The sequence below is a fragment of the Morchella sextelata genome, assembly GCF_020137385.1.
Source record: "Morchella sextelata strain SCLS chromosome Unknown scls_22, whole genome shotgun sequence".
NCBI lineage: Eukaryota > Fungi > Ascomycota > Pezizomycetes > Pezizales > Morchellaceae > Morchella > Morchella sextelata.
The window spans coordinates 136,469-161,592 of NW_025408637.1; the positions used below are offsets into that span (position 1 = coordinate 136,469).

The 25,124-nt window shown below is 45.7% G+C and overlaps 6 protein-coding genes across 6 annotated transcripts; 2 read left to right on the forward strand and 4 right to left on the reverse strand.

The window, feature by feature from the left end:
- Window positions 1-161: 161 nt before the first annotated feature.
- On the forward strand, window positions 162-786 carry H6S33_006984 (uncharacterized protein; the record flags this gene model as incomplete). The annotated part of the gene is made up of 2 exons (XM_044838565.1): window positions 162-683; window positions 742-786. The coding sequence occupies 2 exons, from the start codon at window positions 162-164 to the stop codon at window positions 784-786; spliced, it is 567 nt and encodes a 188-aa protein (XP_044689148.1).
- A 799-nt stretch (window positions 787-1,585) lies between these two features.
- On the reverse strand, window positions 1,586-2,732 carry H6S33_006985 (uncharacterized protein; the record flags this gene model as incomplete). The annotated part of the gene is made up of 2 exons (XM_044838576.1): window positions 1,586-2,511; window positions 2,564-2,732. The coding sequence occupies 2 exons, from the start codon at window positions 2,730-2,732 to the stop codon at window positions 1,586-1,588; spliced, it is 1,095 nt and encodes a 364-aa protein (XP_044689149.1).
- Window positions 2,733-3,188: 456 nt separating this feature from the next.
- On the reverse strand, window positions 3,189-7,502 carry H6S33_006986 (uncharacterized protein; the record flags this gene model as incomplete). The annotated part of the gene is made up of 3 exons (XM_044838587.1): window positions 3,189-3,568; window positions 3,629-4,472; window positions 4,557-7,502. The coding sequence occupies 3 exons, from the start codon at window positions 7,500-7,502 to the stop codon at window positions 3,189-3,191; spliced, it is 4,170 nt and encodes a 1,389-aa protein (XP_044689150.1).
- A 6,978-nt stretch (window positions 7,503-14,480) lies between these two features.
- Window positions 14,481-15,686, reverse strand: H6S33_006987 (uncharacterized protein; the record flags this gene model as incomplete). Its single annotated transcript, XM_044838598.1, has 1 exon — window positions 14,481-15,686. The coding sequence occupies one exon, from the start codon at window positions 15,684-15,686 to the stop codon at window positions 14,481-14,483; it is 1,206 nt and encodes a 401-aa protein (XP_044689151.1).
- A 2,426-nt stretch (window positions 15,687-18,112) lies between these two features.
- Window positions 18,113-19,627, forward strand: H6S33_006988 (uncharacterized protein; the record flags this gene model as incomplete). Its single annotated transcript, XM_044838609.1, has 4 exons — window positions 18,113-18,511; window positions 18,578-18,673; window positions 18,743-18,874; window positions 18,938-19,627. The coding sequence occupies 4 exons, from the start codon at window positions 18,113-18,115 to the stop codon at window positions 19,625-19,627; spliced, it is 1,317 nt and encodes a 438-aa protein (XP_044689152.1).
- A 3,459-nt stretch (window positions 19,628-23,086) lies between these two features.
- H6S33_006989 (uncharacterized protein) lies at window positions 23,087-24,469 on the reverse strand (the record flags this gene model as incomplete). The annotated part of the gene is made up of 1 exon (XM_044838618.1): window positions 23,087-24,469. One exon carries the CDS (start codon window positions 24,467-24,469, stop codon window positions 23,087-23,089), a length of 1,383 nt encoding a protein of 460 aa, XP_044689153.1.
- Between the last annotated feature and the right edge of the window lie 655 nt (window positions 24,470-25,124).

Below are 25,124 nucleotides of genomic sequence, written 5' to 3' on the forward strand. Positions count from 1 at the left end.
GGTGAGTTGTTTCTAGGCCTAAATAACCTGTAGAAGTTAAATTTCGGGTCTATTTATACCCGCCATGCATGGTTGTTGAGTAGTAAGCACCCGTTCTTAACCTAATACATAGCGTGTTGAGAATTTTCAACCCCGTACCCCCGTACCCAAACACCACAACAATGCCCCGTATTTCTCAAAAAAAGGAGCTTCTGAATGCTCTATACCAATCAAAGGAATCAAATCAGTTATTGGATCTTTTTGAACCATTATTCAGTAGCTCGGCTATACCAAAACCGTTCCAACAGCTGAATGAAGATGGGCAACTGGATTTCTCCGATTTGGATACATCTTCCGATTCAGATACAGATGCCGAGTTTGATTCCAATCCTGAACTTGAATCGGACTCCATTATCTTTCAATCTCATTTGCACTCTTTGGAGGATACCGATATGAAGGAGGATATGATAGAAGCCCTCGACGCGCAAAGATATTGGCTTTCCAGAAGCACGCATCTCTCCAAAGCGGTAACATTAGAGTCTTGGTTTCATCAACCGCTTTTATCAAATCCGAGAGTTTTCCGCTCAGTTTTCAGAATGGATCGCAACTCCTTTGAAAACCTGACGTCAGAGATTGAATCTCATTCTGTTTTTGCTATCGGGCTGCGCGGACCAAAGCTGAAAGCTGTTCAGTATCAGTTAGCTGTCTTTCTATATAAATTAGGTGGAGCGGGAAACACATATACACAAACAGGATTGTCAGTCGGTGCTGGAGAAGGTACTGTTCTGCTTTATGTACGGCGTGTAATGAGAGCTATCCGTTCTTTGAAGCTGCGATACATTAAGTGGCCTACACATGAGGAAAGAAACAGACACAAAGCGAGAGTGCGGGCTGCATCTCTAGGTGTATTTCCGAACTGTGTTGGGTTTGTAGATGGCACCTACATTGTGCTAAAGTATGCGCCCGTAACAGATTGGTATTACTACTTCAATAGGAAGGGTTCATATGCACTCAATGCAATGGTGGTTTGCAATGATGAGGGGAGAATTATTTATACAAGAGTCGGAGATACATCAGCTGTTCACGATGCACGGGTTTTTGATAATTCACAACTTGCACTCAACCCGGACCGTTTTTTCTCAAGTGAGGAGTTCTTGATTGGAGACTCTGCATACACGAATAATAGGTGTGATTCTATTCTTATAATCTTTATGCGGTTTCAACTAATTGAGTATTGTCAGATATATGGTGACGCCTTTCAAGAAGCCAGTTGCCAACCGTCCAGATTGTAAGTTGTTCAACGCAACACTCAGCTCTCGGCGTATAGTAATTGAACATGTTTTTGGTATTCTTAAATCAAGATTTCCAGCTATTACATCTGTACCAGTTCGAATCAAAGATGTACAGACACAGAAAGATGTGGTTGATTGGTTTGAAAGTGCCTGTATTATACACAATTTTCTTTTGTTGGAACAAGATACAGATTGGGAAATCGCAGTGGGAGTTGATACAGTTGCAGATTTAGGGGAACACGATGGGGAAGAACAGATGGAGCGGTCATTATTGGATGCTGAAACAGATAAGAGACAAGAATTTCTTAAATATATTACTCAGACTGCTTGTATTTAAGATCAAATTTTCGTTCCATCAACCGCCACCTAGCCATTGTTTCCTCATGCCGATTTTTCTCACGTTCCTCCATCAGTTTGAATGTACGCTCATCCCTCTCCCGTTCAAATTCCAACCGTGTCTTCTCAAAATCAATTCTTTTCTGTGCTATCGTTTCAATAGCATCTTCAGCCCCACCTCTTTTTCTCTTCAGAGCTTTCACTCCATCACCCCGTGTTTCCCCTTTCTTTAATGGCGACTCCTTCAATGTTGGCAACTTTTTGCCCCCTGCCGGTGGATGTGGGTTCTCGGTATCAGAGGCAGACCAATGGATCTCTTCTCCTTCGGAATTGTCGGACAGAAAAGAGTTTAGCTTTTCACCATTAACAAATTCCAAGTTTGAATCTCCACCGGTTTCTGAGACAAAAAGAGGAGTGACCGCCCTATCTCTCCGTAAAATATCATCAATTTGCTCATAGTGCGGGCAAATCTTATCCAACCATGACAGCTTGATGGATGCCCATTTCTCTTTATCATCTCTTTGCCCCTCTCCGGTTGAGTTCAGCCGTTCTTTTGCCTTATGGTATTTTCTCTTCATCAGATCCCACTGGCCTCTGATACCTTCCGGTGTCCTTGAGCCCTGGAACACTTCCACGGAGATCTTCATGCAAGTACTCTTGACATGCATTTTGAATCCTTCATAATTGGCTAAATTCCTCCCTAACCATTCCAATAAGAGATCCCGCTCCTCCTGCTCCCACTTGCCACTCCTCAAAGTATCGGTTTTCCCTTCAAATTTCCTCGGGGCATCATTCCGAAATCTCGGCGTTGCGACTCCTTTTTGTTGTTGGACAAGAACGGGTGCCAGTGCAGGTATACTAGGTGCAGGTGCAGATGCAGACCATTGTGGATGGTGAGACGCAACTATAAAAGAGTTATTATACTGTATAGTAAAACAGACTGCTATAGAACATACATGCAGGAAAGACATCAGAAGTCTCATGATAGTTGTAGCGAGTTAGATCTTGCAGAACACCCCTCTGGCGAAACGAAACGGCCGGCGGAAACGAAACGCCGGTTTGGGAAACATTGATACCAAGGATATTATTTGGTAAAGAGTTCTGAGAACTCTTTGAACTCTCCATGTCGTGAATGATGGCAATTTTATGTCAAGGCGAAGAAAGTAGTGAAAATTTGTTTAAATATCACTACTACCCCTGCAAACTCACCCTGGCCTCAACCGGGGCCTCAACCGTGGCCACAACCGGGCCTCAAAGTTTTAACCCGGATGGCTCTTTTCATTGGATTAAAATTGTGGAAAATAGTGTGGGAGAATAGACGCCTTGAGGAGGGTTTGAACACTTGACCTTTGTGAGGAATATGTTTATAGTGCAAAGAAGATACTATTGCGCCGCTGAGTTCCAGCGACAGTTGTTGGGAGTTTGTTGCTCCTTATATACAGATAGTTCTTAGTACCACGTGATCCCCTGATTACATAATCCTAGCGCTAAGCCTCCTTATTCCACCTATGAGTCATCCCTTATACATGAGTAATTACCATACATAACCGATGTCGCAATGCCATATTTTTACACTTCCCCTCACTTGCCACATCGTATCAATTCTGACAATTTTTGGTGAGCTGGTTTTGGTAGTCCTTTGGTCATTATGTCCGCGACATTGTCTTCGGTAGGGACGTAGAGGATTTCGAAGGTTCCGGCTTCGAGTTGTTCACGTGTATAGTGGTAGTGAACGTCGATATGTTTGGGCCGGTCGTGGATGCGTGGGTTCCGACAGAGTTCAATAGAACCTGTGTTGTCGGCGTGTATGAAGTACTGGTATTGTTGTTGGAGTTCGTGCAAGGCATTACGAATCCATACCAGTTGTCGAGCTGCGAGGGATAGGGCCATGTATTCGGCTTCTGTTGTTGAGACTGCGACTGATTTCTGCTTCCGGCTTCTCCAGCTGATGGCTGACTTCCCTAGTCTGAACACTTATCCTGAGAACGATTTTCTGTCATCTAGGTCTGAAGGGTAGGAACTGTCTGAGATTCCGTCGAGTGTTCTAGTATTCCCCTTCGGGTAGAACAGGTTCCAGTCTTTGGTTCCGTTGAGGTATCGGAGAGTTCGCTTGGCTGCTCGTAGGTGGTCCTCGGTTGGACATGAGGAGTACTGAGAGAGAGCGGTAACGGCATGGGTGATATCAGGTCTGGTAGCTATGCTCGAGTACATCAGTGATCCTATTATGGATTGGTACTCAGTTGGTTTCTCGATTTGGGCTTCCGGTTCGCCTTTGTGAAGGTTGAGGTTCGGTTCGAGTGGTGTGCCAACTGGTTTGCAGTTACTCATTCCAAATTTATCCAGGATCTTGTTGATGTATACGCGTTGTGATAGCGTGATACCGTTGTTGGTTACCGTTATTTCTATTCCCAGTATGAACTTCGAGTTACCGAGATCCGTACATTCGAAATCTGCCTTGAGTAGTTGTCTGATTTCTTTTCTGAATGGGGAGTCGGGTCCGAATATCATGATATCGTCTACATACACCGATATGTATAGATGGTGGTTTTTATGTATGAAGACGCATGGGTCGAATTTGGCTGGGACGAATCCTTTCCGTTGAAGGGAGTCTGCTAGGCAAGCATACCATTCACGGGGTGATTGCTTTAGTCCGTATATGCATTTTCGAAGTTTACAAACCTTGTTGTCCTGCCTGTAGCCTTCAGGCAGTTCCATGTAGATTTCCTCCTTGAGTACACCATACAGGAAGGCTGACTTGACGTCCATTTGTTGTGGTATCCAACCGTTGTGTGTAGCTAGTGCTAGTAGGAGTCGTAGAGAATCATATCGTGCAACGGGGGCGAAGGTCTCATCGTAGTCTTGGTACTATACTTGGGTGAAGCCTTTAGCAACGTACCTTGCTTTGTACCGCTCGATTGTTCCGTCCGGGTTGTGTTTCACTTTGAATACCCACTTCCCTTTGACTACTGCTCGGTTGGTTGGTCGGTTGACAATGTCCCAGGTATGGGCTTTGTCAAGGGCGTCTTTTTCAGTCTGTATCGCCTTTTTCCATAGGTCTTGATCGTCGCTGTTCATGGCTTGATGATAGGTTGAAGGTTCGGTTACAAGGTGTACACGGTAGATCGCAGGTTCATTGGATATATCTTGGTATTCTAGGTCCAGGTCCTTTCTGGCTTTTCTGATGTCGGCTTTGAATTCTTCAATCATTGCTTGACATTCCCCTTGATCCATTGGACCGTCCTCTCTAACTGATTCAATATATCCTTTTTGTTGTTCCTGTAGTTGTATTACCTTGTTGTTGTATTCCTTCCTTCTTATTTCCTTATCAAGTTCATAATCCATTTTCTTACGGACGCGATTCGATCGTCTTGGAGCTGGTGGTGGATCTGATTGTTTTGGAGGTTGTGGTGGTGTACCTTTGGGTGTCGTTGACACAAGTGGTTTTCCTTTGAAGCCTTTGAATGGTACAATTGGTGCTGGAATTGTCTCCCAGTTATCTCTTGGGTCTCGCGGTTGTCCCATAGGTATGGCAGGTTCTTTTCTCTTGTTTGGTGTAGCCGGTGGTGGTTTTCTAACCTGTTCCGGTGATTCCGGGAACAATCCTGGCATTTCTGTACGGTTCTCTTCGATTGCATTTGACTCGGGTTCTGGATCAGACCTGTCTTCTGATTCGTATCCGTCGTCTGATGGTGCATTTGCCGTTTCCGGTTTCAGGCTGGGGATGAAGTCGAGTTCCACTGAGACTTCCCCTGATTCAGGAGGGGGGAATGTGACGTCCCGACTTTCAATTACCCTATATTGTGTTCCTATCCAGATACGGTATATTTTACTACTGTCTGAGTATCCAACTATAATTCCTTCATACGCTCGGGGTGCTAGTTTGCTTCCTGCTGGCCTAGAGTTTTCTGGGATGTGGACATAGGATTTTTTACCGAATGGTTGAAGGTGTTGTATACTTGGCTTGGTTCCTTTCAGGGCTTCAAAGGGGGTCTTTCCCTTAAGCGTACTGTGAGGTAGCCTGTTTTTGAGGTAGACAGCTGTTGCGTATGCTTCTCCCCATAACGACTTAGGATGGTCCATGATCATGCACCTGACCATTGTGGTTACCGTCCTGTTGAATCGTTCTGCAACTCCATTAGATTCAGGAGTGTATGGGGGAGTCTGTTCATGAACTATTCCTTGTGTGTCGAAGTAGTTCGTTATGTCCTTGTTGATGTATTCACCACCACCATCCGTTCTGAATCTCAGTATTGTTGTGCTATACTGTTTCTCGATTCTTGTAACGTAGTCCTTGATGGCCTTCTTTGCGTCTTCTTTTTGTTTCAGGAGATATATCCATGCGAAGCGGGTGTAATCATCGATGAAGGACATATAGTACTGAGCTTTTCCTTGTGACTGTATACTGAACTTTCCAGATAGATCTGAGTGGATTAGTTCGAATGGTCGTTTGGATCTAGTACTAATTGGTGCAGGTTTCTTATATACGCTTTTTGATAGTGCACATTGACTGCAGTGGAAACTTTCTGGTTTGGGAGGCAGCCTTTGAATGTCGTGATACAAGTTTTCTAGTGTCGCAGGGTGGCCTAACGCTTGATGCCATTCATCGTAAGTGGTCAAACGAACTGTATTGCTAACTACTTGTACATTCCAAAGTCCCTTTTCCAATTTTGCCCAAATTATTCCTTTCTTTTCTTTTGTAACCAACTTGCTTCCTCCTCCTGACTCCGTTCTAAATCCCTTTTTGTCGAGCACGGTTTCGGAGACCAATCCCACATTTCCCAAGGTTGGGACCAACAGCACATCGGTGAGGAGTATGGAAGATCTACTTCCATCGGGAAGGTGGCAGCTGAAACTAGCGCTTCCCATTCCGGTGACAGCGTGGTTGGTTCCATCAGCTGTTCGGACATTGCCGGTGTGAGGTCGGATGTTGATGAGTTGGTCTTGGAAGGGTGTGACGTGAGAGGTCGCTCCAGAATCAAGGATCCAAGTAAGGGGTTGGGAGATGTCGTGGCGTACCATACAGATAGTGGTTGTAGAGTCATTTACTACAACCGATGCCGAGTTGTCCTTTCTCCTTCCCTTCCTGTTCTTGTTCTGTTCTTTGAGCTTTCTGCACTCCGTGTACTCGTGGCCTTTGTAAGGCTGACCCCTTTTCTTGCACCAGGTGCATTCCTTGTCGCTTGTAGTACTCCTGGTATGGAGCACTTTGTTTCCTGTTTGAGGGGCTACCTCATCCAGGTTCTGTAGTCGTTGGCGAACGTCTTCGTAGGTAACATCCTGTTTGGTCTGGATGTTGTCGACAACGTTGCTCATCGATTTGGGTAGCGAGCTTAGGAGGAATGCCGCCATGGCTTCGTTAGATTTGGTGAGGGGTAGGAGGGCCTGAGCGAGTTTGTGGTCTGCGCTTTGGCATCTGGACTTGAGAGTATTCCAGTTCGCATCGAAGGTTGCGAGATGTTCAGTCAGTGATCCGCCTTCTTGCATCTTCGTGTCTAGGACGCGGCTGAGGAGGGTGATCGTGGTGTTGGGTGAGACACGATCGTAGAGGTCTTTGAGCGCCTTCCATGCGTAGAATGCATTTTCGGCGGAGACGACTGTTGGTTGTATTTCTTCGCATACAGCAGAGATGAGAAGGCTGTGCATTTGTTTACGAGCTTTCTTTATCTCGGTTTTGCTGAGTTCGGTGTCATTCTCGTCAGGGTTCTCGATGCTCAACGCTTCCCACCAGTCTACATCATCGAACGTTATCCTCCAGGCACTCGCCCAAGTTTGGTAGTTGGATTGCCCTTGTAGTTTAGGGAGTCCATCAAACTTGAGACGAATGTTACTGGTGGCTGTGGTTTCTGAGGGTTTAGTCTCATCAGCCTTGGATGACGATTCTCCATGTGTAGACATGATGTTGTATGAAGTGTTGTTGAGTTAAGCGAGGTGGCGATGGTGTAGTGCGGATTCTATTTGGCAGAACCCGGGCTCATAACCTGTGGAAAATAGTGTGGGAGAATAGACGCCTTGAGGAGGGTTTGAACACGTGACCTTTGTGAGGAATATGTTTATAGTGCAAAGAAGATACTATTGCGCCGCTGAGTTCCAGCGACAGTTGTTGAGAGTTTGTTGCTCCTTATATACAGATAGTTCTTAGTACCACGTGATCCCCTGATTACATAATCCTAGCGCTAAGCCTCCTTATTCCACCTATGAGTCATCCCTTATACATGAGTAATTACCATACATAACCGATGTCGCAATGCCATATTTTTACAAAAATTACACCCTAAAAACCCCACCCGCCGCTCACCCACCCGACTTTCAAAACTTTGAATACCGTTAATTTGTCGGATGCTATCGTTTCCGCACCACCCTTACTTGGGGACAGCTCGAGGCGTCGAGTGTATGTACAAGCGAGCATGTTCCAGATTTCGCAATCGTATAGGTATTTACATAATTACATATGTATACAATTCATGGCATTGGTGTTACTCCCAATACGGAGTTTTAAGTTTGTCTTTACTACATCATCTCCAATATATAATTATCACAGCCTCCGAGCTGCACACAATTAATTACCAATCAATCAATCAATCAATCAATCTCCAACACATAAAATCAACACATCTTCCCTTCCTCGCACGATCTAGGAGGTATGAAAATACATCTGTAAATGTATACAAATATAGTATGAGGAAAGTCGTGACATACTTATGTACATGTAGTAAAGTCGTGGGGCACCGTGCGCAATATTCTTCTATGGGGAAATGCATCAAGAAACGAATCATTAAATGCATCATTCAGCAGATACATCAGGATACAATTCAGTAAATGAATCATTAAATGCATCCGTAAATGTGCTTTAAAGGAATCAAAGCACATTTCCCTGAGCACATTTCCCCGAGAGAAAACAGAGTAAATTAGTACGCCACGGACCGAACCTCTGCCTGTTAGCCCGCTGATCTAGCTAGTATATAATCTCATCAACCTTGTTTCCTATCACCCACGCTATAATCTCTTATAAACAAGTAATATCTAATGGCTATATAGTCCCTATATGAATATGCCAAGTAGGGTTGGAAAGGCATCAGGAAAGGTGTATCTCAATGTAAAGGCACCGGGAAATGCATCCCTGTATTAATGTGTCATCCATGCGTTCTCCTCCCTTTCGTTGTGTGGGTAATGCATCAATTGATGCGTTTCCATGCCTGATCGAGGCGGCTTTCTGTTCCGACCTAACAAACTCATCGGTCGAGCAATTATTCCTTCAGCGGTATTGAGATTAAACCCACCTACTTGGCATGAAATTGCACCAAATATATTACAATAAACAGAAGACAGCTGGTAATGAAGACACCAGCAAGACTTCCGAGTCATATTCTGTGTCGCTACAATGACGGGTTCCACCCTTACAACACCGAACCATCAACACGAACCCACTACACAGGGTGTCAAAGGCGGATCTGACTTGCTCTCATACTGTGTAGTTCTAACAGTCGGTTGGTTACATAAGACCGACATTTCAAGCCAGTAAAGGTGATATTCCACCGAACCTAGGAATTGAAACATTATGTGTGACCGACCGTCTGATGGCAGTACTGTGTATGCTATCCCCAATGTACTGCGGGCTGTGAAAAATTGGATATACATTTCAACATGCACTTAATTACGCAGAATAATATCTAGATATCCTGGTTGATAGCTGGTCACTGATTCTTTTGTAAGGTGTCGAGTCAAGGTGTCGGGTATCCTTCATCTGCCCAGCCCCTAAGTACTTATGTAGTATTCTTGCACACTTTTCACTCACGTGTAGAGAAAAACAACTGTCCTAACATGGCCCCATCGAGCGCCACTCCACCATCGACACCCAAATAGAAACCCAAAGTAAACCATTCCGACATCGAACCTCCGCAAAAACAATACTTTCACTACCTCCGTCTCGGCCACACCGTCTCGTCACACAATTTCGGCATTCAAAAAATCCACCACTCAACTCCGCGACCTTGAAGTATTCAATCAATCAATCCGAGACCTTGAGAAAATCCAATCACACTGCCTCACGAATTCGCACTCGTATTTAGCGGATCCTGACATTTAATCATGGAATATCACTCGAACCACGTGATAGCGGTATTTCTGTCATCAAGTTCGAACGCCGATTCAGTTGGTAATTAACATGAAAAGAAAAAGAAATTTGAGCGGGGTGGTACGGGACCGGTAAGATTGATTGGTCGGTCCGAATGGGGTCGCAAGACTAACCGCAGAAAATGTTGCGTTTATTCCCAGTGAGTTGATTATCATGCGCTAAGGAGCTGTACTAGATCGATGGCTGATTCAAGTCTAGAGTTTATCGTAATATTAGGCCCAGCCGAACAACACAACACAAAGAACGATTCTTGGAATGTTAAGCAAGATTACCTCGTTTGGTAACTCGAGATACCCGTTGAGATATTTTAATTTCAGCAGGGTTTCCTAATGAAGCTATGGGAATTACCTAGATAGGTAAGAGCCTGAGGATTCGCACTATCTGTTACGACGCTCGGCTAGGCCCAATACTTTGCAAACAGCTGTAAGGTCAACGATAAAGTAGACTCAAACCCCAACCCAACTCGACCCAACCCCGACCCGCGCCAGACCCGACCTTGACCCTGACCCTGATCCGCCGGGTCCCGCGGCCCCGTCTCAACCGCAGAGGTTTCTCGGGAGATGTGGTAGTAATAGCATACTGTGACCCGAGCTTTGAGGGCCAAGTAGCCTTTCCAACAGTGCTGCCAGTGAATTACTCTACAGAGTAGTTGCAAAGCGATAGTTGATTTTGCGTTGGATCCCCCTTCACGGTACTCGTTCCGGGGGAGCGATAATTGCCGAAAACCCCCCCACTTCCTCACCGCAGAACATCTTATCCAGCTTCCCACAGCACCACAGCATCCCAGTACTCAGAAGTAACATTACCACAAGAGCCTTCAGGCCACACCAGCGCCGAGGCATAATTAAACGGCACAAAGAAGGCAGGGGCGGAGTGGACGCGTAATTCCCAGGTTTTCTTTTGTGTCCAGCTATTATCGGAGTGCTCCGAAGCAACGGCCATAAAACCTCATGAATGGGATAGCTATTTGGTGAAGAGAGGCGGCAACTGGACGTATGACAGTAGGTGGTCTGAAGGGGAAGCCAATTGATAGCGCTCTGAGACCCGGGCTTGGCATAGTGGCTTGGCATGACTGAGCCAGTTTAGCTTGGTGGTTCGGCGGCTTGGCGTGGTGGAGCGAGTGATAAGTTGTGACAACTCATTGAGAATGGAATAACCAAAAGTAGTTGGGCGCGAGGCTTAGTCGCACTAAATTAAAAGCCGAGTGGCAAGGATATGGGGTGAGACTGTACTGGTTAGTGATAGGAGTTTGCTTATTCTCATATGTCTCCACCACCTACCGCATCCCCGCCCCGAGCAGCGTAAGACACGACCACAACTACCCTGTCTGCCCTCTCATCTCGAAAACCCACCCATTTAAAACCACCCATTGAGGCCTCTTGTACCAGATTCAACAACCCATAATTATCTCCGATATTCCCCAGAACCCCACCGTCTGAAGCGCCGAAGCATTAGCCCACGCGACTGAAGCGCGTCTTTACGAAGGACTAATTGAGTCGCAGTTATGATGTAAAGTGTCGCCTCTGGCCAAGAGGGAAAATAGTGCGGACTCGATTTTGTGTCGACTTGTACGTCATGGCTCTCGGGCAGTTTTGTGGGGCGGGGGTAGTCTGGGCCCGGTGGCTGGTTTGTGGTCGGCGGTCAGGGGAGTGTGTACTTGTGTTGGGCTCACCCGCGGGGGGGATTCTGGGAAGGTTTAGCGGGAGTTTATTGAGTTCCCGGAGGCCTAGAATGTAAGACGGGTGTGGAGATTTAACAGTGCGGCATGGTAGTGGGAGAAGGCGGAGGTGGGTATCTCTTCGGTTTTAGGGGTAGTGATAGGTTGTGTTAGGGCGGAGATAGCTAGAAGGAATCGGACCTTGAATCTGAGACTTATCCCTTACACGGTCAGTCCGAATTGAAATATAAACCTAACCGTATCTGTGCACCTGTGCTGTGTCGAACGCACAGAATGTTTATCCCAGTATCCAGTAACTTACCACACGCTGGAAACTTTCTGTCACGTTCACAGCCTTGATGCGAGGATAAACATGAACGGCGTTCAACACAGAACAGATACCATATACGGTTAGTTTTATAATTCAATTCGGACTGACCGTGCAAGGGATAGCCATCGGGGGTCAGGTGTGAACTACGGTTACCGCGTCATGAGATTACCTGTCTTACATGGTAAACAGAACAGGTCTTACCTGGGAACAGACGATACGTTGGAGCACGCAACCATCACGTTCAGGTGCGTGTCACGCGGATCAATAACTTGATACCTACACGCAGGGCTTGGCACGAGTGACAAACTGTGCTCGAAGAACTACCCGCACGTGGTGGTTACGTAATCCGGAAGGTTTGAAGGGTCTGTTTGGGTTAGGGTTTCTATCTATTACATCTTTCTTCATTTCATTTCTTCCTTATGGTGACGTAGCCCGCAAACTCATCATCTGCTAAGTACATATTTCTCATTTATATTTCAATGCCTCTTCTGGGATAATAAGCAAATCAAGTGAGGTTGCAGTTAGCGCAGTCGCTATATGCAGTGAGAATATTTACTGCACCAGATTGAGTTGTCTTCCAAGTAAAATGACCTTAATCAAGTAAACGCCTTTATAATGAGAGAGTTGGCAAGGGTTAGGGCTACTAAACTTCGTACTGCGAAGATCCGGGGTCGATATGGATGAAATTAATAGAAAATGGAATCCATGAGACCTCTTTTCAAATGGTCTAGCCAGATCCTGTCTCATGCCCATCACCCCATCGCGGCTGTAGAGTTTTTGCGGGTATTGAATGGGTTCTCGGGGGAGAAGTGAACTGAAATAGAGAGCTGCGTGATGGTCGTTGGGACAAACGGGAGTGAGTTGTTACTATTCTGTCGGACATATCATCATACCTCTTGTGAGGGTGGGGTGTGCTGAAGTACTGGGTCAAACTATTCTTAATCTTGACTATCGATATATCAGCTAGACTATCGGCGATATGATCGGGGTTGGATACGGGATATAGACGTATGTGATTATCCCTGCCCGCCCCCAGGTTTAACAGCTTAGGTAGTCTCAGGGAAAGTTTCGGTCAAAAATCAGGCCTGATCCCGGATTTGTCGCTCGTAGAGACTGCGCTGATTTACTTCACCCATCCTATTGCATCTGTGGTGCGCGGCGCTAGTTAAGCCACATAATAGTACTAGAGACGACGCAATAGTGGACAGGTAGCCGACGATTGTTCAGTAGAGGGGGAAACGTATACAACTTACATGGTACGTTTAGTCTTAGTCTTCTGTCTCTGTCACTTCTAGATCATCCATACCTCTACAATACAATTAGTCTGGCTTTACGTTCATCATCGATTTTGATTCATGAGCGAATTAAACTAGACTCTGGAGAACTACGGGAAACAGCTTGCGACACACAGAATAATGAATTACTAATCAACTAATCACTATATGTAATCAATTACATTCGGGGAAGGCTTGGCACAGGTGATATACCATGAGGGCCTAAGGTATGTTCGCGTTCAGAACTATTCACGGGTGCAGTCACAAACCGTCATCCACACGCACCCACAAGGTCCTACCACTCCCCGCCTACTACCTGTACTGCACGCGTATATCAAGTTTGTACGCGAACACCACAAGTGTGTGATTGCGCTACTTGGGACTAGTTTTTCTTCTCTTGGACTGATTGACATGTATTAGTTATCAAGTAAACGGGACCAGGTTAGCCTTCGGCATGGGGGTAACTGCTGGATGGGTTAGGGTTTCCATCTCATACTTCTTCTATTGGCAACCGTCAACCTTTAGGTGGGCAAAATTCAATATCCACGCTCATCAAAAAATTATCTTTTGACAGGATTGTAGAGAAGGTCATTCGAAATGATACCAGCAGGGTACATTTCTTGAATCTCATTATACATATCTGGATCTTTATCTCATGTTGCTGCTTTAATTCCCATTTCTAATAGTAGGAAAAGGCGCCTGGGCGCGACACTCTAATGACCCTGTAAATGGATCAGCAGTCGTCGGTAAATGCCTCAATTGCACCACCTAAGAATTGTGTACCAAATTTCATTGAAGATATCGTTTATAAACTTAGTAATGTTTCCCACCTGCGGAATCCAGGTTTGTAAATAACCCTAACCCTGATACCAATCGTGTATAAAAGGAAAATTCACATAGTTTCAATACGAAGTACCATGTCTATTAACCATAACCTGAAATTATTACACATCCAATTTGTGACTTATGCTACAAAGGAGATACAAAAGATTGTGAACTACTGCCCTCGAAATCCACATCTGAGAACGAAGCCAAAGAGGATGAAGAAAGAAGGAAATACGAAAGGAAAGTCTATTACTATATCTATTTCCAATGAAATCCCATACATGTAATCACAGTTCAGCACATGTATTGCCTTCCAATATCATTGTTGCCACCATGTAAACACCAGCGCAGGTTGGTCCTCCAATAAGTGTCAAGTACAAAATGCCAAGAATGAGTTTCCTCAAGGTTGAGTTTAAGCTGGCACCCCCCAGCTGTCCTCTGGATAATAAGCAATCAATTATCTCGATGAAGTCCGGGCAGAATTGCCCACTGGCTATCCACATAATGATACAACTTCGCTGAAGGGGCGTGCTCTTCCCTCGATCAAAGCCGGTTAAAATCTGGATAATAATATATGGTGCTGCATAGTATAATAAGATGTAAATAGCCAAAACAAGTGGGGTGAAGATAGGCTGGCGCACGTGTTGAGGCTTAGCTATTGAGCAATGAAGAGGGAGTTGCAAGGAGAGCTTACATTCGCTTTGAATCGCCTCGTCCATGTGGAAAGACTAAAGATATGATGACGCTTCCCCGGTCCGGATCCGTCTTTCCCCGACAAATCTCCATACGCGTATCCAATCGCGCCGCTGACATTTTCTTCGAACTCGCTATTGCTTGGGTTCCACCAGTCCTTGAGGTAATCTAGATTTTGGTTTCCGTCTGCACCCTCCTTCTCGTCCACTGGCACTACCTCCAATTGATTCAATGCGGGTTTGCCTTGATCCTCATCCGTTGTCGTCCGTTGGTTGTTATCTGATGGGTTTCTTCCGTCCGTTGGTATATGTTCTTCGGTGCCTCGATAGTAAACTATGTACATTGTGGGGTAGGTAGGCCTGACGCAACTCACAAGTAGGTTCATCAACGACATGCTGAGGTATGGTATAATTGTAAATTCGTAAGCGGCGTATCCGTATTTTTTAAGGTGGTCGCCACCCATCTTATAGAGCTCATAGGAACCGTAAAGGAGCTGAAAGATCGTACAAAGAGCTTTTACGATCCTCTCGTTGGATGAGAGACGTAAAGGAACTGCCTTCTTGTGCAAATGTTTAACTGGCTCCTCGGGTTTATTGCTAACCCAACGCCATATCCTCTTTATGAGTGGTCCTGGATCATGCTCCTTTATAATGGGGAAGACCTTCAAACTCGGCGGTACTTTCACCAATGAGTATTCAAATCCTTTGCCACCCTCCTCGTCTAGGGACTGGTCTTGATGGCTCAGGGGCTTGATATCTGGCGGATACTGACCGTGAACACTGGTCATGAGAGGATTAATCGTTTCCAGAGGTAACCCTTCGGGTCCGGGTTCTTTGTGGTCATTCGGGGGGTTTAGGGATAATCTCTTGCTGGCTGAAGAAGGCACTAGCATGCACAGGGCCCCCGACCTGAGGGCCATGTCGATTTCACTTTTGCGCTGAATCCTTGCAGTAAGACGCCGCCACGCTTTTTTAATGGACTCCTCAAGCTCGCTGTCTCCATCTTCCGTGAACCCGACTGCAATGAGCGCCCTCCTAACCCCATAGGCCGGGCAAATAAGAGACCAGAGGCAGATCAGAGCGCTATGAAGTCCAGTACTTCCAGGGGGAGTAAGAACCGTGACCGCCCGAAGTCCGAAGTCGAGAGCGAGGAATGTGAGTACATCCATCCAATCTGAACGCCGACAAACCCTGTCATCACGATGCAAGGGCACCCCTTGGGTGGAATTCGTGATGTCCATCGAGTTTCTCTCGTATGTTTTCCCTTTCGGCTGACGAGTATGATGTATTCACACTGCGCCGAGGCGAGAAAGAGTCGAAAAACTGTGAGGACACGGGGAAGAGGGGTAGCTGTGGAGACGCCGCGCTGATTCTCCTTGTTGTAAATAGAGGTAGGAGGACTTTGGTCGTTGTTGTTATGGTGTATAGTTTCTTGGGGCGACGGGGTGAGCTGGGAGGACTCTGGCTCTCTATGAAGGATATGCGTTCCGCTTTGGCAGGGGAATTTGTATACCCTGGAGAGATACAGGTTTACTACCTCCAGCAATACTGGGCCCTTACCTCTACAGTCAATCTTGAGGGGATAACATAATAGCCAATCATTATAAGAAACGTTCCTTTTGCTTCATTTCTTTTCTACCACATCTCGCTTTAGGTAGCGCTGGTTGGCTCATCGGCTGCGCAGTCTAGAGACTCCTCTGCCGAATGGGGCTGCTCATTATGACCTGTTTTATCGCCTGGCGGGCTGAAACATGCTCAGAATCTGGTGCTCTGCACATTGTACATCCCTGGTGCTTGCTTGCCATATAGGGTAATGATACAGTTGAGATTTCCACAAGAAACTCCCACAAATAGTAACTTTTGGCCCAAATTTGCCAAGGCTGCAGAGCACCAGATTCTGAGAATGTTTCGGCCCGGTGTATTTGAGAATATTCATTGCGCCTCAGCAGGGGTATAAGCCAACTAGAGGCAGCATTTGGACGTCAATATGCAAGTTTTTCTAGAGAATACCCCTGCTGCAGCGCAGCGAATTTCCTCAAATACTGCGGTACATCCTGCACGTCGATAAATTATAAATTGGCCTGTGCTCAGGATCCTAAGATTCCAACACGTGTTTTGAGGTATGCATTAGATCTGATTGATTGATGCGTTACCACGCTTCCTATACTTCAAAGTGGCCATACCTAGCCTATGCCGATATGCCTATACCTTTTCGAATTAGATAACTTAAAAGGCGCCTCAAGGATTCTGAGGCATTCATCAATGATGGCAGAGAGTAAATACTCGGGGTAGATAAACATTACCGGACCGAAAGTCAACACATCGTTGTGTGTGTAACCATCACAAAAAGTGCTTAGTGACTAAACTTACATTAATAATCTAACAATCATTCCCTGTCTCGTGTAGGTTAGTGTAGAGTAAAGGTGCATCCACATCGGCCATAACTCGAAAAACTTGCTAGATCAAACTTAATTGTACGGGAAACCTCTGATGCAGATCGATGCTAATCAAACAATCAGGTTGTAATCCCTGGACGGAGATAGTCAACATTTCGAGTTTTGGCCTTATTGGACTATAATACCGAGATCCCCTATGATAATTGTCCCGTATCCTCCGTATCTTTTCTTTTTCTAACAGTCAGATGAAGCTGCTATGCCGGACTAACTGTCATCCTGGATGGAATGGTTCGAGTGTTTGCAATCGACCATATCGAGTTTCCACTATGCGCAGTAGCACACGTGGCAACAAAGGGAAAAAGACACACACACGACCGTAATTGGTCGCTTAAAGGTTACTCGAGCTTTACCCGGGCGGCAGACAATAAATCAATTGTCAATCGATTATTTGAGCTTTACAACAAAATTAGCAAAGTATCATTGTCTAGGTATAACTACTGCTGTTTGTAAGTATCCCTCGGACTGGTGAGACATGCAGATTGCCCGCCTTCCTGATACGGGAGGTAGAAGCAGTGGCTAAGTGACTTCGCCTTTGAGGCTTTACTATGGCGAAGTCACTGAGCCACCGTGTATACCTCCTAAGAACGGAAGGCGGGGAATCTGCATATCTCACCGGTCCAAGGGATAAATCATAAACGTGAATACACTAGCTTAATGTAGTTCCCCAGTTTGGAGTTAGGATAATAGTTCCGGAGGTGCTTGGTGAGGCCATCAGGGTGTTGTGAGATACTCGAGACTGTGTTTAAAACAGAGTAAAATACTCGGGCTGTTGGAAACTGGTGATTATAGCTATATGATACTTCCGGTGATTATATTGAAATAGTACGCTCGGCACGTTCCATAGTATTGGAGGATTCTCATTTGTCATCATGAGTCACGGGTTCTGATTCATTCTTTTTCTGGTATTTATTAGTCATGTTTTTCTATTACTCATACGGGTATGATTCTTTATGTTTTGTGTTACATTTCTTTAGTATAAATATGGGGCATTCCCCCCTCTAGTTAGTTGGAATAACATGCTCAATTACTACACTTCTTTGTATACATTTTCTCTAGGTTATGAGACTGGAGACCACCCACACTTATATACTCCAAACCATTTTTACTACAAAAGTACATTCTATCGTTTCACTTCAAATATGTCGAACAACAGCGTAAAAATTCCCGCTTTACCATGCAAGCTGCTTGGCCAATGCCATTACATTGTTTGGAGGAACTTTGCTTGTCGTATGTTAAAAGTTCAAGGTTTGTGGAATCTAGTCAATAGTACGAGTAAGCATCCTGTGTTCACCAGAAGTACTACTACGGTTACAATATCATCAGAAGAGGTCGAAGAAGAAACCTCAGGCAATGCTGAAGAAATCAGCAAATGGGATAAGAAAGATGACCTCGCGGTCATCTTTCTTCAATGCAATATTGAATTTGAAGTCATTCTCATGCTCACTCTGGCCGATACCGTTCACCACCTCTGGACTCAACTCGAGGACAAATTTGATCAAGAAACTGCATCTTCTCTCCACTCGCTTCTTGCCAACATTGTAACCCTACAGTATATGCCTGACAAAGGCACCATGGAACATCTAACTCAGTTCAATACTCTTTAGTCATCTCTATTCACTGGAACTAGTAACTCTCCGGATAAGACCAAAGATCCAATCGGGTACCACCTCCACCAACTCGCATCTGTCTCAGAAGTGAAAGTATCCTTCCTACATTTCTCACTCCGGCACGAATCCCTCGAAACAGCTGTTGACAACCTGTAAACCAAGCCCAACCTCACCTTCAATGATATCAATGAAAAGCTAATGGATCTGGAGTCATGGCGCAACAACGATGGACAGGCGACTGTACAAGCCTACCATATCAGGGGAGGAAACCCAGGACACGGAAGGAACAACAAAGTCGGCAAGGCACGTAACAACAAAAAGAACAAAAAGGATCTTACATGCACATGGTGAATCAAGAACGGCGAATATTCAAAAGGCCAAATACATAAAGATTGCTGGAAACTCAAAGCTTTCAGAGTTAAAGAGAAGTCCGCTGCATCTGGCAACCTCAACATCGTATCCGGTACTGCATTTCACACAAAACTAGACTTCTCTTGGATTCCTGACTTCTCAGGCCTCTCCGAACTCGAAGTTGCTGATGCATTTACTATGCGGGTTTCCTTCAACTTTATCACTTTTTCCGGAACCTCAGATGTAATAGTGGAAGAGTACTTTGGATTCCTTGCAGGACCTTCAAGATCTGACAACAAGGCATGTATCTTTGAACCTGGTGCAACTAACTACATGACCGAAACTCAGGTTACCAACGCCTCATCTTACAGTGGAACAGTCACTTTTGGTGGCTGGCGAAAGCTACAGATAACCGGAATTGGAAATATCACCATCAACAGACTCTATAGCCCCATTACCCTACAGAACGTATTTTTAATCCCAGAACTCGACAACACTAACCTAATGTCCTGGTCATATATCGCTAAGAAGAGATTCACAACAATAGGGACGGAAAACGGCTTTACCATTTATAAACTGAATAACATGTACATCATTGCTGTCGCTAATGCAAACAGTACTGGTCTTTACATTTTTGAAACGAAGGAACTTTGCGTACATATCTCCATCGCCACCAGGTTCTATCACTGGCACTAATGACTCAGACATCCCCCTGCTTACTCGCTTCCACGGCTACGCAATATAGTTCCTGATCCAAAATCTCTCCCCACACCAGGTCATATGGGAACATGCAAAATATTTGAACTCGCCAAATCCACCAAATCACACCTCGCTCCTCTTACCAAACTATGATCGAAACAACTACTAGAACTAATCCACTCAGATTTGAGCGGCAAGTTTTCCATTCCCTCTCTTGATCGTTTTGTTTACTATATTTCTTTCATCGACGATCATTCCAAGTACGCTCATCTCTACTTCCTTAAAAAGAAGTCAGATGCAGCAGCTGCCACACAGTGGTATATCGCATACATGGAAAATCAATTCGATTAGACGGTCAAATGGTTCCGAAGCGACAATGGTGGTGAGTACATCTCCAATGACCTCCAATGGTTCTTTGCCTACAAAGGCATACACCATAAATTCACTGTACCCTACTCTCATGAGTCAAATGGAACAGCAGAATGCTTTGACAGAATAATAGCAATAATGGCACGATCCAACTTGCTTGACCATGATCTTCCACAGAATCTGTGGGCAGAAGTAATCAATAAAATGTTACACGTCAACAATTGTCTCCCGGATAAAAGCACTCCCGAACATGACACTATACGAAGCACTCACCGGCACAAAATTCTTCATTGGGCATCTCCGATCCTTTGGTAAAACAATGTTTATTCATTTACCTATCGAAGCATGACCAGCTGGAACAAAGATCGAAGCCAGTACAATCTCGGAACAAATCTAAAGCTATGGAGACTCTAATAAAATCTACTGTGTTTATATACGATCACAAAGGAAACTAGTTCTCTGTCGTTATTTAAGGTTTAAAGGTCCATACATAGGGAAAAAAATTGAAAGAATGAAAACCGATACATCCCCTAAATCAAAACAAATCGAGATCAAACAAGAATCATCCTCACGTCCACCAACACCAGCTGTGAAACTCTCAAATTCTGATATCGAACACATGCTCAATCAACAAATGCTTCGGGAAACGATCAGACATATTACCAACAACGAATTTGAAGAAGAAGAAGAAGAAGAAGAGGCAAGTATAGTGGGGGCCAGCTTTTCGAGACCCACTCCTGAGCATCACTTACACAATAATGTTGATACAAATACTGATCAATGGAGACGTAACTCAGTACGTGAACAGAAATCCCTGGCCAGATACAGATACAATATTTAAAAGGATGTTACCCCCACAGAACCAACAAACTATCACCAAGCAATCAATAGTCCTGACTCCAGAAAATAGCAAAAAGCTATAGGAGTTGAACTAGACTCACTCGCTAGAAATAATACTTGGAATCTGGTTAAGACATCAGATCACCGAAAGCTGATCGACTGCGAATGGGTATATAAAACTAAGCTCAGGCCCGATGGTAACTCCATTCAGTACAAAGCCCGACTCGTTGCAAAAGGTTTCTCACAGGTACTTGGTCGAGATCTTGCTCAAACCTATGCTCCCGTCACCCGATATGAATCCCTCAAACTACTTCTTGCTCGTTGTCTTCAAACCGGTGGCGAAAGCAATCAGATGAACATTACTAGCGATTTCCTATACGGAGAACTCCAGAAAGAAATCTACATGAAATCTCCACCTGACTAACCTACTCTCGGCAAAGCTTTCATGGATCGATTAGTGGATATCCTGGGCTACAAGGAGTTGGATTAGTCAAAAGGGTTCTATTGAGTTCTATCGGGTTCTGTTGATTGTTAATGTGTGCGTCACTGTGGATTTATCATCGCTGGGATTTCCTTGGGTATATTAAGGGGGTTCGTTCTCATTTCTTGTTCCTTTTCCTCTCCTTTCTTTCTTTACATAACGTCTTCTGAGTAATGGGGATCTCTTCTAAGAGAAATAGAATAAGATAGAATAGAGACGGCTGTGCAAGATAGACAAGCAGGTTGCAGATTATTCAAAGATACTATCGCTAGAACTCAATAATCTTTAAGGGCTCTGCTACCGATAAGAACTTAATATTTCTTTCTGATAAAGACTGGGGAGAACAGGACTGAAGGTCGAGAATGAACCTGAATACTTATACTCCGAAGGCCTCTATTCTCTGCTCCTAGCTCTTTAGTAAGTTTCGGTGAAGCCATTCCTCGGCCTGGAAACAATACCACCGCTACCCCACTTTTCTCTAAGCGTCAGCAGGTGTTTCCGATACTCAAGGCAACCACCCTTAGTCAAAGCCTTTATAACACCTGCAGCCTTGATTGCCATACAACCGGAGCCTGCATGAATGAGCTGCAGCTCAGGTGTAGCTTAATCATTGCTGTAGAGCTTTCGGTTATTGTAGACTTCCCTAGCATAGTCCCTGCCCTTCGGCGGACTTACAGTACTCAGAGGATTCAAAGGATCACAGGGCAATCAGAGATTCACTCTGGCTGCCCTTCTAGTCACTGGCGAGGCATAGACTCGTCAGTCACTGCTCCCATGAATAGATCCCCTTCCTAGCATCCGGAATGTAGTTACTCTAGCAGCTGGTAGCTAATCACACTGCCAGTACTTGCATATCACCATGCAACTGGCTTCTAACAATAACTCTCAGCATGTAACCGGGCCCTGTGTACTCATACACCAGACAGTTGAAAATGGCTCCGTTACATTCTGTACATACGCTGTCTATTACTATACAATATTATCTTCCTCTTCTGTACTCAAAGAGACCACCGCTTCGCTGCCCCCTTATCCCGTTGACCCTTACCGATGCTAGAGTCCCTTAGAACCCTTACTACGAGTGCCCACACCGATCTCTACTACCCCCTTCATACCTGCGGAATAGTTGCTACTCGCCCCCTTGAGAAAAGCATAGAGACTTATCAAGTTCATCTATTCCCTCAAACAGTCATCTCGGGAATGGTATGTTCACCTCTCCAAAACGCTAATCAAAATGGGATTCACAAAAGCGGACTTTGACCCTCGTGTTTGTATTCACAAAACAGATAAAGTTGTTATTGCCATCTACGTGAATGATATCCTTATCTTTCCCTGCTACGTCGAACGAAAGAATCGCGTCAGCCTTAAACTCCAAACAGAATTTGAAATGATGGAAAATGGCACAGCTAAATGAATACTCGGGATCCACTTAACCTATATTAAGACCGGCTTTGTCCTAATACAGGAAGCCTATCTCAAGCATGTACTTATTAAATACAGTTTCAATGAATCTAGACCTGTACTCAGTGATCGGTGTGAAACCGGACCTCTTTTTTTTTTTTTTTTTTATATCAAGCTCTATTGTTTCTAGGTACAAAGAATCGCATAAAGTATAAACTATGGCGTAAAGACCTGTCCCCGACCGGCTATTTTTCCACCTATATAAAAAGACTTACGAAGACAAAAGAGAATATGAGAGGGGGAAAATCCTTAGTGGGGCCTCCGAGAACCTAGTCTCCTGGAGGTAGTAGTGGGGTGGCGCGGCGTTTTTATGAGATTTCCATCGCGGTCTGGGGGTTGGGGGGGGTCGGGGGAGTGGTGGGTTTCCTGCTGGGGCAGGCTGGGGCGAAGGAGCGGTGGGTCCCGTTGCAGTTGACGCACTTGGCGGGAGAGATTTCGCAGCAGTTTTCAAGAGGTGCCGATGCTTCTTTGCACGTGGCAACTGGGCAGCGGTGGTCTTGGAGCTTGTGGGGGAGGGTGCAGAGGGGGCAGACGACGGGGGACCTGCATCCCTGGGTGGCATGGCCGAGTTTGCAGCAGTTCCTGCATTGTGTGGTGGAGGATGCTCGCCACATGACGTTGCAGCGTCTGGGGCGGGAGAAGAGGCGGATGGTGGTTCCAATGGTTGCTGCCTCTTCCGCCGTCATGGAGACGATGACAGAGGTGGTGGCCTTGGAGGAGCGGGAGGTTTCGTCCGTGTTTAGGAAACGGACGGCGGCGGGGGTGATGCCAACGGCTAGTTTAAGTGCGGAGGGCAGGATCTCCTCTAGGCATTCCTGGTTGGGGAGCTCGTAGAGGGGGACGCCATGGATGGCGAGATCGACGTTGGTGGGAGCGGTGCGGAAGGTGGTGAAGGGGTTTTCTGGGGAGGCTACTTCCACGTTCAGGATCGTGGTGAGGGCCTCGAAGAAGGGTGCGTAGACCGTTGATGGGACGGTGGGGGGAGCGGTAACAGAGACTGTGCCTCTGTTGTTGATGGTGACGGTGAGGGAGGTGACAGGGGCGACTTGGTGGCTTCGGGCCAGGGCTTGACCGAAGAGGCGGGGGAGGGTTGCCGACAGCCTTTCGGCATTGGCGATGGGGCAGGGGGTGGTCCTGGTGGCGAAGAAGCCGCGGTGGGCAGACGGTAGGGGCTTCGCCTTCGGGGCGGATCCTGGGGCCGGGGCTGCGGCTGCCTTGGCTGCCTTCTTGCTGGGGGGGTTGGGTGGGTTGGGAGTGGATCGAACCACTTGTGCATACATGGGAGTTGCCCTCGGTTGGGCAGGCTTGGCGGGCGGGGTAGGTCTGTGGGGGGCCTGGGGTGTGAGAGGGGGGAGGCTGGTTCTCCCGATGAGGGTGTCCAGTTTTTGGACGATGAGAGGGTCTGAGGGGGTGGGAGCAGCTTTGGGGGCTGCGATTAACTCCCTCAGGGAGGTGATGTCGTCTCCTAGCTTGGAGACTGCTTCGGCGAGCTGTTTGTTTTGCTGAATAGCTCCTAACAAGAGGAGGGTATTCAGTTGACTGGAGTCGCGGTGGTCTCTGCTACCGATTGCCTTTTCAACCTCAGCAGAGAGGGTGTGGGTGAGCTCTGGGAGGCCAATGGCCTTGTCGAGCGAACTAAGGTCGAATGCCTCGAAGAGGGCCCTCCTTAGTGATAAGTGGGCGACCGACATGAAGCCGGAACGGTGGGGGTTTTTGGTGTGTGAGAACGGTTGTCACGTAAAAAAGAGGAGGTTGGTTTCAAAAACCAAGGAAGAAGCGGGGAAGAAGGATGGTGAAACCGGACCTCACTTACACTGTTACCATGCTCTCACAATTTTCTTACTGTCCCACTAAAGCTCACTTAGTTTTAGTCTATCGCGTCCTTCGTTACCTCCAAAATACCCTTGATTGGTCATTCTTCTATGCAAATCGCCACCCACTGCACTCATCCGCTTCAGTGATGCAAACTATGCCTCTGACATCGACGATCCCTGCTCATTCACCGACCACTGCTTTATGTTAGTGGAAGCTCTCATCCCCTGACTCTCTTATAAGCAGCGCTCCGTCGCCAGCTTTACTACTGAGGCAGAATATATAGCTCTTTCGGACACCAATCGTGAACTGCAATAGAAACCAAAACGTTCTTTTATTTTTCATGGCGATAATAGTGGTTCTCTGTCCTTGATTAAAGATTCTATCTTTCATAAAAGGTCTAAACATATTGATTTGCATTTTCATTTCGTTCAGGAACTATACGAGGATAAATTGTTTGAGTTGGAATATATTTCTACAAATGAAAATTTGGCGGATTTATTTACAAAGAGATTGGATAAATGCAAACTTGTT